Source organism: Alosa alosa, chromosome 18 (genome assembly GCF_017589495.1).
Source record: "Alosa alosa isolate M-15738 ecotype Scorff River chromosome 18, AALO_Geno_1.1, whole genome shotgun sequence".
Lineage (NCBI taxonomy): Eukaryota > Metazoa > Chordata > Actinopteri > Clupeiformes > Clupeidae > Alosa > Alosa alosa.
This window is the reverse complement of record NC_063206.1, coordinates 28321487-28336266: the sequence shown is the minus strand read 5'-3', so window position 1 is coordinate 28336266 and position 14780 is coordinate 28321487. Positions and strand designations below refer to the sequence as shown.

General features: G+C 46.6%; 1 protein-coding gene across 5 annotated transcripts in view; it reads left to right on the top strand.

The window, feature by feature from the left end:
- Positions 1 to 14780, top strand: part of slit1a (slit homolog 1a (Drosophila)) — a 108555-nt gene that overhangs the window by 60753 nt on the left and 33022 nt on the right. For all 5 annotated transcript variants that reach the window (XM_048269510.1, XM_048269513.1, XM_048269511.1 and 2 more), the window contains 4 exons: positions 285 to 356; positions 1951 to 2114; positions 7294 to 7441; positions 14591 to 14662. In XM_048269510.1, the coding sequence (XP_048125467.1) occupies positions 285 to 356; positions 1951 to 2114; positions 7294 to 7441; positions 14591 to 14662 (456 nt within the window). The remainder of the gene's footprint in view (positions 1 to 284; positions 357 to 1950; positions 2115 to 7293; positions 7442 to 14590; positions 14663 to 14780) is intronic.

The following is a 14780-nucleotide window of genomic DNA, read 5'->3' as shown; positions in this document are numbered from 1 at the left end:
GGCGGTGGAAAGCTATCCCTATGGGGTGGCACTGACAGAAAGAGAGAAGGGTAGAAGAAGAAAGGAGGGAAAGAAAAGAGAGAGGGAAAGGTGAGGCAAAGGGATAGAGGTGGGTGGCAGGATAAGAAGACAGCAGCAGGATGTGAGTTCTTTCTCCCCCGGTGCAAACAGAAGAGAGAGGGGAGCGCGTGCTGGTAGGAGCACGTGTGGGAGAGGGAGGGGGGGGCATTGATGATTCACCCGTCTTAATTGTTATGTTCTCTTCTTCCCTGCGTGTTCTGCAGAACTCTGAACAACAACAACATCAGCAGTATTCCTGTCTCCAGTTTCAACCACATGCCCAAGCTGCGGACATTGTGAGTAACGCTAACCGACCTCCCTGAGCCCCAGCAGTCACCAGTGTCATCGCTCACTCTCCGCCACCACAGCACACAGCCCAACACGCCCTCTCATTCTCAACAGATCATTAAGTGCTCCAACTTTAGATTATTTAAGGGAACAGCAAGAACAGAACACAACCCTTCTGTCTTGTTTGTGAAATGTTGTCTGTTGGATATTAAACTGTGCCCTGTCTAGGGACTGCAGATGTAAATTAGCTAACTCTGGTACAATGCATCAAATGGCAACATGTATGTCAAAAAGTGTACATGGTCCCTAACAAATACAATGAATAAGTAAATAAATAATAATTGGCACACCGGAAAAATAAACTTATCTGCTTAGAATCTCCTTGTCCTGTTTGAACGAACAGAAATAGCCCTTTGCCAGAGAACAAGAAAAACATTTAACAAGAAGTTAAAAATGCAAAAAGAGCTTTTCAATTTGATGGCATCAAAAGCATTTCTTTCACTGTCTGGCTTAATCACCCACCTCATTGTCTACAGAGACTAGAAGAGAGGAGCTAAAGGTATCATTGAAGATTAGGGCAATTACATTAAGCCAAACTCCAACCCGCAATGGGGTTTTATGACATCTTATATACCCAGTGACCTCCATCTTTTTAGTACACTCAGCAGGCTACAGAGTAGCAGGCAAAACCACGGAGGTCTCATGCTGGTTATATCCAACTAGACACACACTGTGTCATTCCATGCAATTTTGGTGGGTAGCCATAGGCCACATTTGGGTTTGTAGGCACGCCAGAAACCATTTCCTCAGTCGGTCCGAGGAACACTCAGAACAACTGTCCCAGAAATAAATACCCCCACAAACCTATTGTCTAAATATATTTACAAAATGTGCAAGCATGTATGAATTAAAACAATTATCTTGGCAAAAATTTCTTACAATCACCACAGTTTGATTCTAGTCTGGGTTTTTTTATTTGCCATGGTTTTGGAACTTTGGGCCGCGCATGGGAACTCGGAGTGGGTAATCGCTGCAGTTTTCCAAAGTTATATTCAGAGATGAACATTCCTGGTTTTGTTAAAGATGTGGAAAGATAATGGTGTTGAGGAAGAATGGATCGTAATGGTTTTGGAAATGGGAACCAGACCCTGGGGGGTTATAGTTTTCGTATGGCTCTGGCAGCCATTTCTGTACTATTAAGAGAAAACTGACAGGACTATAAGAGGCTTTGGCTAAGTTCACTCATCAGGAACAAGATGCCACGCTGCAAATTCCTGAGGGTTTGGACAGGTAGTGATAAGTTGTTAATGGTAAGGAAGAAGAAAGCCATGAAGAGCACTATCAAATAACAAATTAAGATTTAGAGAGAAAGGGATCTCTCAGATATCAGCATTGTGACACATGCCAAATGGGCTGGTATGTGAAATGTTAGTTAATTTCCCAGGTTGTGAAATTTGATCCAGACAGTTACAGATAATGCTGTTATTCTAACATTGTCATATATGGTAATAAATAAAGCAGTTATTATTTATTGCATATGAATGGGGTTTACTCTCAGATTACAACAGGTAATTGTGTGTGTTTTTTCAATTGTGAATCCAGCCGCCTCCACTCCAACAACCTGAACTGCGACTGCCACCTGGCGTGGCTTGCCCAGTGGCTGCGCCAGAGGCCCACGGTGGGCCTGTTCACCCAGTGCTCCAGCCCGCCACAGCTCCGCGGCCTCAACGTGGCCGAGATCCAGAAGCACGAGTTCTCCTGCTCAGGTACAAGCTTACTGGTGTGGGGTGGGTAGGGGTGGCTTGACAGCCTTCATAAATTGTACCTTATGTTCACACACACACACACACACGCATACAGACACACTCATGTACGCAACACACATACATACTTGCACACGCACGCACACACACACACACACACACACACACACACACACACACTCATGCACACACACATACACACACACATACACACACGCATACACACACACACACGCACACGCACACGCACATGCACATGCACACTCCTCTCACTGTAGTTGTCTCCATCTCCGCGCTCTCTGCCGGTCCCACATCTGCCTGTCTGCCTGTGAGAGGAGGCGCTAATCACACCTGACAGGCAGGTCTTGCGGGGGGCGCTGGTGGGAGAGGGCGGGTAGGACTGGTGGGGGAGGTTAGCCCCGCTCTCTGCACTTTAAAGTGGCTCCAGGAGCTGGCAGGTCAGCCACTCTTGTGAAAGTTCAGTTGAAGGGCCCTCTGCAGCTTGCTGCCCGATTGATGCACCCCGCCTCTGACAGCAAATACCCCCCTCCCCCTCCCCTCACCACCACCACCATCCTCACCCTCACTTGGGAGGCAGCTGGCAGAACAGCAGCCCCCATCCCCCATTCCCATCCCTGCCTCACATAAAAGAGAGAGCGCAAACGTTTGACTCTCTGCCAGGTTTTGAGGTAATGCAGCCAAAGAGGCCAGATGGTACGTTAGTCCCTCCCAGGGGTGTCGGATACCGTAACCTGTTAGGATTATCAGGGACCAGTGTGTGTCTCTATCTGTGTGTGTGTGTGTGTTTGCCCAGAGGTTGCATGGGAACCAACATGGTCAGCAAGGTCATCTCCTGGAACCAACAGGTGCAGGTGTGGGCTCAGGGTCGGGGCTTCCCAGCTTGGCCCTGAGCCACAGAGCACGCAGAGCTAAGATGAGACCAGCGACAGCTCTGCCCCAGCGTGGCCACTCCTCAGTAGCCCTGAGATGGGCACGGACCCATCAGGCCTCCCCCTCTCAAGCCTGCAGCTGAGGGCACGGACCCATCAGGCCTCCCCCTCTCAAGCCTGCAGCTGGGGACGCCGACTTACAAACAGCCTGTTTCTGTCAGAGCGAATGTTTCCTTTGGGCACGGACGGACGGACTGGATCCAAACGCAGCTGGTCCTTTCTTGTGAGCACACAGGCCCTTACTCAGAAGCAGGCATCCTCAGGAGACATACTCCACTTACAGAGGGGGCATCAGTTGTGTTTAGGAGTGTCGGGGCAATCGAGCAGGAGTTTGGAGACCGGGATGAGGGCAGGTCCATTTGTATGGCTGCTGATTTTCATGCATCCATGTAGCATGACAGCGCATAAAGTATTCATCGACAATGGGAGCTCTCATCCCACTCTGTGTCACCACGGAGTACACTTTACCAAGCAGAGCCATCGTACAGTTTTTAATTTGGGAATTTGCTATTTTGTTTTTTTAGTTATTATTTCAATTTATTTCTCATTTTATTTGCATTTGTGCTCAGTTCTTTCAGCGAGATTTTAACATGATCAAATAACATGAGCTATAAATACAGGTTGTTTGGTTTCATTTTGGTTGGTTTTTTGAGCCTGTGTGACGTCAGTGTTTGACCGATATTGCATTACCTTTACGCAAATAGACCTACTTCAAATGAATCACTACTCAATCTTATTGCATATACTGTTACACCCCTGTGCTCAATCACTGGTCAGCATCCGTGCTCTTTGTGGGTGAGATGTGAGATAGAAACTCTCACTCTGCAGTAAGTTTGGCAGCCCAGGGCTGGAAACAGAGCTACCCAGTGGGTTCGGGCTGACGCAGAAGAGTAGCCTGGTCGATTACCCTGAGTCACATGATACTGTGTCAGAAGGCCATGGCTGATGGTGGGAGTGTAGGGCCTGGTAGTGCATGCACACTGCTACTGAAATGCCAGATTTGTCACCAGGGGGCATCAATTAAAATTGTTTTCAAAATATGTGAGGTTTTTGTTTTATCGGATGTGGACAGAGCCGTTGGATGTGTTCCAATTGAGCAAGACGTAGGTTGGCTTGCCAGTGGGATTGGGCAGTAAGAAGACTAAATGTGTTCTTAATAACCAGTAGTCCCTAAGGAACAAAAATAGTCATCGTAATAAATGAGACATAGTGCCACTTTGTGCTTATTGGGAACTTTTTGTCTTCTCTCCATAGACAAAAAGAGCACTTCGAACGGTACTTCGTGAGGAATGCAGGAGTGCCTGAATGTACTGCAGCTCACAAAATATGTGCAGAGAGACGCACACAGAGCAGGGAGTCACCAGAGGCCTGACCAGCGAGTGAACTCTACGCGAGGCGATCATTAGAGAGTGGCTCGCTGGCACACAGTCGCATGTTCTCTGCTTTCGGGTGGAGGAGAGGAGGCGGGGTGAGGGGGGTGGAGGAGGGTCGGACAGGGGCTTGGTGTGTATCTGTGCTGGGACACCTGCGTGGGATTTTGGGGCGTGGGTGGCGGGGACACGTGGTGGTGGTGGAGAAGGATGGAGGCTAGTGGAGGAGCTCAGAGCCACTTGAGAACTTCACGGTTGGCTGCCCGCTGGTCCCCAAGTCCTTCTCTTATTTCCTGTTTGGAGGCGATGGAGGGAGGAGGAGGAGGTGGAGGAGAGTTGTTCAGTATTGTTGCTAGCGAACAAGAAATGTGAACAATACTGGAAACACAAGCCTTTGCAGACTCACTCTCCCTCCCTGGACCAGAGACAGCAAAACTTTGCAATTACGGCAGCACAACAGCTTGCTGTTCGACGCAAGAATAACCTCGCTCTCCCGAGTCGCCAGCCCCTCATCATGTTTAATCACAAATCCGCTTATCGAGACCGAGGCAGCCTGCTCATTATGGCAACTTTTCTCCACCTTCCCTTGTTTGTACAAGGTGTCATTTATTCCCAATTTGTCGTAGACTAACATTATCTGTGTAGCGCCATTATTCCATCTCAACCCAGAATGTGCCTGTGCCATGCCTGTGATAAGTGAAGCACTTAAACAGAGGCCATTAAGTCAATGGGCCATGAGCTGGTGCCAGAATTTTAATAGTGCAGCACTCCAAGTGAGCAGAGAATGCACTGATACGGGAGGTCTCCTCGCTATGCATACAGAGTTACTGTAGACGGCAGCAGACGTGGTAAAGGGTTTGGAAAGTAAGTCTTGTTTAGTAAGTGCTTAGCCATGTTTACAAATGGGAACGGCCACGGCACTAGCAGACTTGGGTTTACGTCTGATTTAGCAGGGTTAATCCCGGGCTCTCTCCTGGTTGGCGGAGCGGCGTGGAGGCGCTGGAAATTCATTTTCATGCTCACACGGTCGGGGTTGTTAATCCCTGCTGAGGAACCGCTGCCAGGCCTGCCTGGTATTTCAAGGATCTCGCCGCTCTACTCACGCTAGTCCCAGCTCGCCGTCTATTCTGTCCCTCTCTCTCTCTCTCACCCTCTCTCTTTCTAGCTCTTTTACTCACTCACTTTTTCCACTTTTTCTTGCTCTCCTTTTCCAATTCTCGCTACTTTTCTCCAACTTTCCCTCTCATTTCTGTCTATTCCTGTCTTCCCTTTGTTCAGCTTTCTCACTCACTCTGTTCTCTCTCTCTCTCTCTGTGTTTCTTCTTTGTCCAGCTCCTCCATTGTTTCTTCTTTTCATCATTTCTCTCCTCTCCTCCATTTCACCTGGCCCTGTTCCCTCTTCTTCTCCCAACTCTTGTCTTTCACTCTTCTTCTCCCTCCCACTTCATCTCTCTCTCTTTCTCTCTCTTTCTCTCTTTTTCTCTTTCTCTCTCTCCGTCCCTCTGTCCTGTTTCCCAGGCAGCTCATCGTGTCCCAGTGCTGAGGCTGCAGCACGCCAGGCCGTCTCCCAGTCCACTGGATGGGTTTCTCCAGTGATAAATAAACCAGTAGGCAGCCCCCTGTTGCAGCCAGCTCAACCAGAACTCAGAGAGAGCACCAATCAAATATTCATGGTTTTCAAAAAAAAAAGAGCGAGAGAGAGGGTGAAAAAAAAGAGCGAGAGAGAGGGTGAAAAAAAAAAGAAATGAAACCCAAAACCCTGTAGATTTATAAGCGGCAAGGCAAATTAGCACATTTAAAAGTCTGTTTTATTGCCTTTCTGGGTTAGACTGTGAATATTGTGGAGCGCATGCACTACTTCTGACAGAGTCAGAATGTTATTGGGGAAAAAAAGAGAAGGTAACGGAAGAGAATGTCAAGGGATGTGTACACTGTATGCAAATGATGGTGCCTTTGGTTTCAAGAACAAGCACACGAGTGTAAGAATGAAAGAGCTGAACTTGCACAATCCCAAGTATTCCTGGCAGAATTGCTTCACGGAGCACAAACCTAGTGGTGCATAACGAGATCAATGGATTAAATTAACATGTCCTCCCCACGCACTCCGTTACATGGTAAGACATTTCGTAGGACATTCCTTAAGACGGTCCTCAGGGAGTCCTCAGCCAAGAGTGATCCAAAATGGCCTTGAAATGCCGCTTTATAATTGCCATCTATTATAATATTGTGTATCATCAGAGTGATTTGAAATGTAATGAACTGTAGATTGAAGCTCCGTTTTCTAAGTAGGAAATATATGTGCTTTCATGTGTGTATCTAGACAGTCATGTGAGGGATAATCCATACATGTAGAGAAGCTTTTGCCCGAGCATGTTCCCCACGTCCCCATTATTTCCCCTCTCCTCCATGATCCTCATGAGAAATCCTCTGTGGAAAGCGTAATCCGTATTTTTCTCCGTATTTGACCAATGAATCGCCACCATCAGAGGTTTCCCAGAGACCCTGTGGCGCTGAGGGAAACGGCACTTTACTCAAAAACACGGTTCTGTGACCTTAAAACACCTCATCACCTGACCCTGGAACAGTACACGATATACAGTATGAGACCTCAGTGTACCAAGTGTAAATTCATACCACACACTAAGCACACACACACGTCCCATCGTGAATTATTCACCAGTATCAGGCTGTAAAATGCTCTTAAAAGTATGACTCCGCCGTGTGGCTCCGCTATAGAAAGGCCTAAAAGGGTTTACATCTCCAAGAGTCGGCCATGTGAAGTGTTTTGCGTGTTTAACCTGCTTGTGTTGTCCATGTTGTTTTCGTTGCTTCACCTGCTGTGCCCTGCTCCACCTCTTCCAGGCCACTTGGAGAGTGCAGGCGCCCCGTCCTGCAGTCTGTCGGCCGGTTCCTGCCCCGCCATGTGCACCTGCAGCAACAACATCGTGGATTGCCGGGGGAAGGGACTGACCGCCATCCCTGCCAACCTGCCTGATAACATGGCCGAGATGTAAGTAGCCGAATCTCCCAGCTCATATATTGATTGATCCATAAACAGATAGGGCAGTGATGGAAGACAAAGGATAGGAGTGTGTGTGTGTGTGTGCCTGTGTCTGTGTCTGTGTGTGTGAGAAAATAAGACAGAGAGAGAGAGAGAGGGTTGAGTGAGAAAAAGAGAGCGAAAAAAGGAAACCTAATCCCACCACCCCCAGTAGTTTGTGTCAGGAGACCTGCAAGCTAATATATTATTTTAAAGGGAGACCTGGGTTCCCCACATCTGCATGGCTCTCTCTCAAGCGTAACACAGTACATATCTCTCCCTCCAGAGCACACTGTATTTTTAAGGCCTGTGGCATCTCACTTTCCCACCCATGGGAAGCATTCCTGTTAATGGCAGACTCAGACTATGAGCCTCGTAATCACCATCCAGTCCGCCAGCAGCCTCTTTAGCGTGTTTATCCGCATACATCTGTTTTAGCATTAACCCACATGACCCCAGATCCATAGACACTCAGTCCGCCAATCCCTGGAATGCAAGCAGACGCTCGGCAAACCAGCTGCGTCTCAGCCAAGGGTGCCTGACACGTCAATCGACAGCCACCTTTTGACAATTCCCCTGTGAAGGGTAATCACTATCACTAAAAATACAGATGCCCCCCCCCCAGGCCCCTGGCCTTGTCTTAATTCTGCACACATGGAGTGGGTGGACGTGAATAGGATTGAGACTGTGCAGGGGATCTGACATGGTGACGAAGGTCAAATATCAGTGGAGAAGTGAGGTGTTCTGGGTGACCCTACTGTTGCAGAAATGGTCAGATAATTTGAAAATGATGTACAGTAGGTTGGGAGTGTACTGTAAGTTGTAAGGTTGGGAATGTAGATGTCAAAATACTTTCAAACAACTGGGATGTAATTTTTGCAGTTTGACCTCCCACTCCCACCCCCAGGGTGTGCACATGAACAAAGCAGTCCTGTCTGAAAACAATGGCTTACATCAGGATACACATCACTTTCAATCAGTGCTTAACCTTCTGCAAAGTGATGTAACGGATCAAATGTGGCTTTTTACACATGGCTTTTCATTTTTCTCTAGGAGGTGTTATGCATATTTTGCGTCCTGATAATCCTCTGTGTTCTAAGTCAATCTGGCATTTGATTAGACTCAAATCTCTCAGTATTTTTGTATCTCTCAGTATTTTTGATAGCTGGGATATATCAGACATACAGTAAATCAGCACAGTTTGTGTCATGAGCATGCAAGTGTGACTTGTATGGTTATGCTGCATAATATTATAAAAAATGGAATGGTGATAATCCTGGAGATGTAAATATTAGGCAATGCTTGATGTTTGAGTGTGTCTTGGAACCAAGACAAGTGCACCATCTCAACATATTTTGAAACCTTCTCATAGTTGGGGCAGGCTGTCCTGCCCCATAAATTAGATCTGTGACAGCTTGTATAAAAGTCTACTAAAACAAAAGTGAACTAAGATAGTGAAGTGAAGCTTTGCTAAGTTTCTCAGAGTGACCCCCACATAAAAACTGTGTGAGGAAGTTTTATCGTCTTTCTGCTCGCAGCCAAACGACCCAGTCATGCACAGGCGGGTGTCACTCGTCGGCGTCCTTGCATATCCTGTCCCGAGTCTCTGGGTGGCCATATTAGCACCGCATGCATCTGTCCACACTTGGACCGTCACAAAGGAAGCCATCGTGGCACATCCTCAGAAGAGTCATCTCGTTTTTCACTCCTCATTGAGATGATATCAACACTGACATTGAAACTACAGCACTGCTGCTATAATAGCAGTTTGGCCTCTGCTTCACAGCTTTGATCATTTGTCGGGGCGAAAAGAAAAAAAAACAGTTTGTTTTGTTCTTTTCACTTGCTGTTTTTTTTTTTTGTCCTCATATGTGGTGACACAGAGATGACATTTGAAGTTAATATGAGGTAATTGAGGTGAAAGTGTCACTTGTATGGCTCTTTGTTGAAGTCTACCCCACGGGCCACACACATCCTTCTGGGGATATCAGATCACAAAGGTGAGGGACACTCCCTCGCTCTCACACAGAAACACACACACACAATGACACACACACACACACCATCATTCTGCTGAAAAACTTTATCAAAAGGGGGACTTGAAGGCATGAGATGAGTGAACTCATTTCCTCATTTGAGTTCTCAGAAAGAGGCCCATTTAAAAATACACTCCCAGCATGGGTGTTCCTTAACAACCCTGACCTATTTTCAGTGCTTTGGTGAGGGAAGAAGCTCGGGCGGGCGGGCATGTGAGGAGAGAGAAAGTGGCACGAGAGCCGGGCAGCCCAGACAGGCAGGCTGGGTGTTGAGGGCTGGTGGTGATGGTGATGGGACGTGTTTGAAGTGTGCCTTGGCTGGTTCTACAACCCCAGCAGCGGCGTGTCCTCATGGGGGGCCACTGGAAGACCTGGTGGAAGCGACATGTTCCAGACAGCAGCCACTCACTTACTCAAGATGAAGACTATCAGCTCTGTCTAAAGCTGTCCCTCACACTCCTACAGAGTGTCTAGACATTAAACCCCATTTTTCTTTTCTTTTTGGCCCTCAGCCTCCAGTCTGTTCACCCACTTCTCTGAACATGACTTCTCTGAAAACAAACGGCCTAGCACCCATCGCAGAGTCCTTTTTTTTTGTTGCCTTTTTTTGATGCATGATACACTGTCTCTGTTCAGAGAAGCCTTTTGCAGATAGAGCAGTGTGATACGTGCCATCAAGTAGCTTCATCCCGTCGTGAGTTTGTTGTAATCCTGTCAGTGGAGATGAAATATCGTAGTGAAATGTAGCAGTTGTAGAGGGAGAAAAAAGGATACTGAGAGATGGAGAAGGAGGGGAAAAACATTAAATAATAAACCAGGCCCACATTTTCAGGCGTTGAACCACTGCGAAGACAAAAGGCAAAAGATTAGTGTCTACTCTGGGGAGTTTGGTGTTCAGGCGGCGGCACTTTACAAGCTTGGCCACGGCTGAGTGAAAGGCAGACATCCACCTTCCTCTCCTGCGCCTTTGTTTGAAGTTTTTTTATCACTTCGCCAGCCTCCTTCCCCTCCTCCCTCCGGACGACCCTCACTGGTCCCAGCTTACCGTTCCACTAGGACTCTGTGTGTGTGTTTGTGTGTGTGTGTGTGTGTATGTGTGTCACAGAATATGATGCTTATTTAGTTTTAGTTCTGGTTGTGTCTCTGCCTCCCGTGTCCAGCATTTCTTGGGACTTTAGTTCATTATCAAATCAGTCTGAGCCACACTGAGGAGCCAGGCAGCTTCTCAAGAAAACCAGCAGCAGACTCATTTGGCCCTAATGAGCTGCAGAAGTTCTGCAGTCATTATTTTTTTCTCTGATGGGAATTTGCAACATTTGTTCACTCTGAAGGTTTTTTTCTTTCCCTCCATTTTTATGTGTGTGTGTGTGTGTGTGTGTGTGTGTGTGTGTGTGTGTGTGTGTGTGTGTGTGGGGGGGTTACTGTGAATATTAGGAGGAATGGTTAAACACTTTGAAGCCTGTTTCTTCTTCTTCTTCTTCTTCTTCTTGAGGAAAGCTGTTTTGGAACTTTTACAGTTGCACATCATTTGGCTCCTATTCTGCGCTCACGTCTCTATTTAGATGTCCCACAGATTTAGACAGTTGCTATTTTTTACCCGAGCCAATTGCGCAAGTGAGGGTGTCATTAAAATCTCTGTTATTATGTCTGCCTGGATTGCAGAAAGCCCTGCGATGTAGCTTTGATTACTATGTGTTCTCACGTCCATCTGCATCCCCCCATCCCCAGCAGTCGAATAGTTAATGCCATTAGTTGCTCCTGTATAATGAAACCCATGCTTACCGCTGATTAATGGGATCAGGTGCATTGATTATCCACCTGAGGGTTAGTTTAAAAGATTAGTTTTGTTCGTTTTCTTTTTTTTCCCCTCCCCTTGGTAGCAAACTGTCACTTGTCTGTGTGGACAGAAGAATCAATCCCCCAGTGGACTGCTCTTTCTGTGTGTGTGTGTGTGTGTGTGTGTGTGAAAGAGATGGAGAGAGGCTTTTGTCCCAGGGCCTAATCGATTCCAATCTGCCGCCTCCAAGCGCACATATTCATCACCTGATCCCTTTTTCGTGAGCGGGCTGCAAGCCGGGGTAGCTATTGATTTCTCTCTCTCTCTCTCTCTCTCTCTCTCTCTCTCTCTCTCTCTCTCTCTCTCTCTCTCTCTCCCCGAGAAATACACTGTTGTCTCCCTTGGGGTGCGTTGTCACACTTAAAAAGTCACGCACACTCCCTGACACACACACCCACCCACGCATTTCTTGCTTGTAGACTTTTCCAGACACCATGCACTTACACTTGCATATGCATGTGCACTTGTGCTCTAACACGCACACACACACACACACTCACTCAGTGGTGGCACGCCAGTCTAAGCCTGAACCCTCTTCCCAGGGATCTGTTCGGTCCAGACAGTTGATGAAAGAAGGACCTAAAGCCACTTGGCAACGTTGCCTGACTCATGGTAAAGACACACAAGCCACAGTCGCAGTGACACTGCAGTAAATCCAATGCGACGTGCACGGATAAATAAAGAGCGAGCAGTAGCTCCGCGAACATGACCACCACAGGAATCTCTGGATATATCCCTGTGGTCAGGAATTGCGACAATCCAAAGAATTTCAATTGCTTTGCTATATTTCTATATAAGTGCATGTTTCTCTTTGAGGGGAAGGATGGGACTTAATTGAAAAATATTTCGGCCTTGCAATAAAATGTTGTCGCCCCCCAGCAGACAAGGAACTTGGCAATAACAAAATGTGGGGTATCTTTTAGAGTGAGTTTTCAGAAAAATACTTATTATTATGAACATTTTATTCCTACCACATTTTATATGATTTTTCACCTTAGTATTGATAAAGTTTCTTGAAAACAATAGGAGATACGACTTGGATACATCATCAGTGATGACAGTAGACTTTACTTTTACTGTAATAATGTGGTAATAATAGTGATAACTTACTGTACATATTTTTATTTGTCCATTCGTATTTCTCTACAAAATCATATACATCAGTCTTGCAGACACACTCACAACCCCAATCAACCTGACCAGGTCCCCAACACTCAGGTGCCCACTGCATTTGACTTGTGTGTCCAGTGTGTCCACTGCTCTGCAGCAGATGCTGATATACCCCCAGCAAGTCTGGCACTGAACAAAAATGCTTTTTATTTATAGGTCACTTCACAGCTTTTAAAATGCCTGCCTTAATAAGGCTTAGGGGGGATTGAGCTGCCGCAGTCTCGGAGGCAGCTGCCTATTCGGCTCTGTTGCGCACGCTCAGAGCTGGACGAAGAGGGGGGAAAATGTCAAATCAAAACACAACGCAGTCCTATTAGCTCCAGCCCCTTAAAACGCAGCCGAGCCCCCTCACTGCTACTAATGGGATTTTCAGAGCCACGCACAGAAGAAAGACGGGAAAAAACCCTTTATTGCATCCCTAGACTTTCTTTTCTTCTCCAGCACCATCTGATGCTGATTATGGCTCGTGATTCCTGAAGGTTTCCACCGTGAATGGATCTCGCTTGACTGCCAGAGCCACACATGTGATTAATAAGGACGATCTGTGACGTCCGGCCGAGAGGTCCAAGGGCCGACGCAGCTTCGCTCTATGGACGCACACACACACACACACACACTAGTGTACACACTAACTGTGCATATACATTCACACTAACACACGCGCGCACACACACACAAGTGTGTATACACATGCACATATATACACATCTACACACACAAATCAAGCAATAACACACGCAAGCACATTCTCAGGAACATACTAAAACAGGTGGACCAGGGAGTAGCTGGAGGAGTAACAGGATTGAGACTTTGGATTTGAGCCTTGTATATCTAAATATGGAGGGATTATTGTGTGTGGCACAAAACTAGTGCTCCTAATGGTCATCTGTAAGTGGAAACGCTCCCAGAACCACTTGTGGTTTTTAATATCCTTTTTAGTGGAACCATTTAGAGGACCGTAACCCTAAGCCACAAATGTGTGTTATAGGGATTTAAGAACCTCACTGTTAAACATGTTTTTGTTTTTCTCAGATCTGATGTTTTTCACTCATTGTTCTCTTGAATGTGTTGCTGATATAGCGTGGGAAGATTGTTGGACAGCAGGTTATTGGTGGTTTATTCGTGTAGCATATACTTTAAGGGTCAGAGAGTGTGTCAGTGTGTGTGTCAGTGTGTGTGTGTGTGTGAGAGAGAGAGAGAGAGAGAGAGAGAGAGAGAGAGAGAGAGAGAGAGAGGTGACTGAAAACACAAGTGGCAGCCAGTTTGTAGGATTACAGACCTGACACCCAGCTTAGCCTTGCTGACAGAGTCACTTAACATGCCTGTTATTCACCTAGCCCATAGTCACACACACACACACACACACACACACACACACACACACACACACATACCACTGTATACCTCACCTCTCCAATAAATCCTTGCCTGTGCTTTGTATTTACCTGTGTGCTACTGAAATAAGACTGAGCTGGCTGCTATGTAAATAAGACAGGTGATAAATAATTCGCTTCAAACTATTTAATCTCATTTAATTAGATTTTATTTCTCATAGTAGAGAACAAACATTTCTCTGCAAGTTATTTCCTGAAGGCGATTAGAGATGCTGAGTTGTAATAGACATGTCAGTGTGAAAAGAAGACAACGATATCAGTAGCGCTGTTCTCTGGTCGAGGTCTTGCCATACCGTGGAGGAGAGGAGAGGTCTAGTTGAAATGCACTACCATAGTGGGCTCCATCTAGACTGACAAGCAGCGAGACAATGGCCACCCCAGTGCAAACAAGTATGCAAATGGACCTCGCTGCTTTTTTAGCGATACAATGAATTCCATTTCTATTCACCGTTGATAAATAACCATTCACTGTCTACATGCCACGCTGGAGGGGCCCAAAGCATTTAGGAAATAAGCAACACCTGACCAATTACACAATCTGGCTGGAGTGATCGCGCTTTAATGAGTCTTGTTGCCATGGCGCTCTTTGTTGTCTGGTTGCCTGACTACATTTCTGTCCCTCTGTCTATCTCTCTTCCATCTCTCTCTCTCTCTCTCTCTGTCTCTCGCTCTCATTCCACAGACGTCTGGAACAGAACGGAATCAAGTCCGTCCCTCCCGGGGCCTTCTCTCCCTACAAGAAACTCCGCCGGATGTGAGTACACCAACACCTCAGAAAAGCTTCTAAATTGACCATGTTTTCTTGTTTTGATTGAGTTCATTTGCATGGCAACCATCCACAGGGCTGCTCATTCTCACGATCAAACCATCTG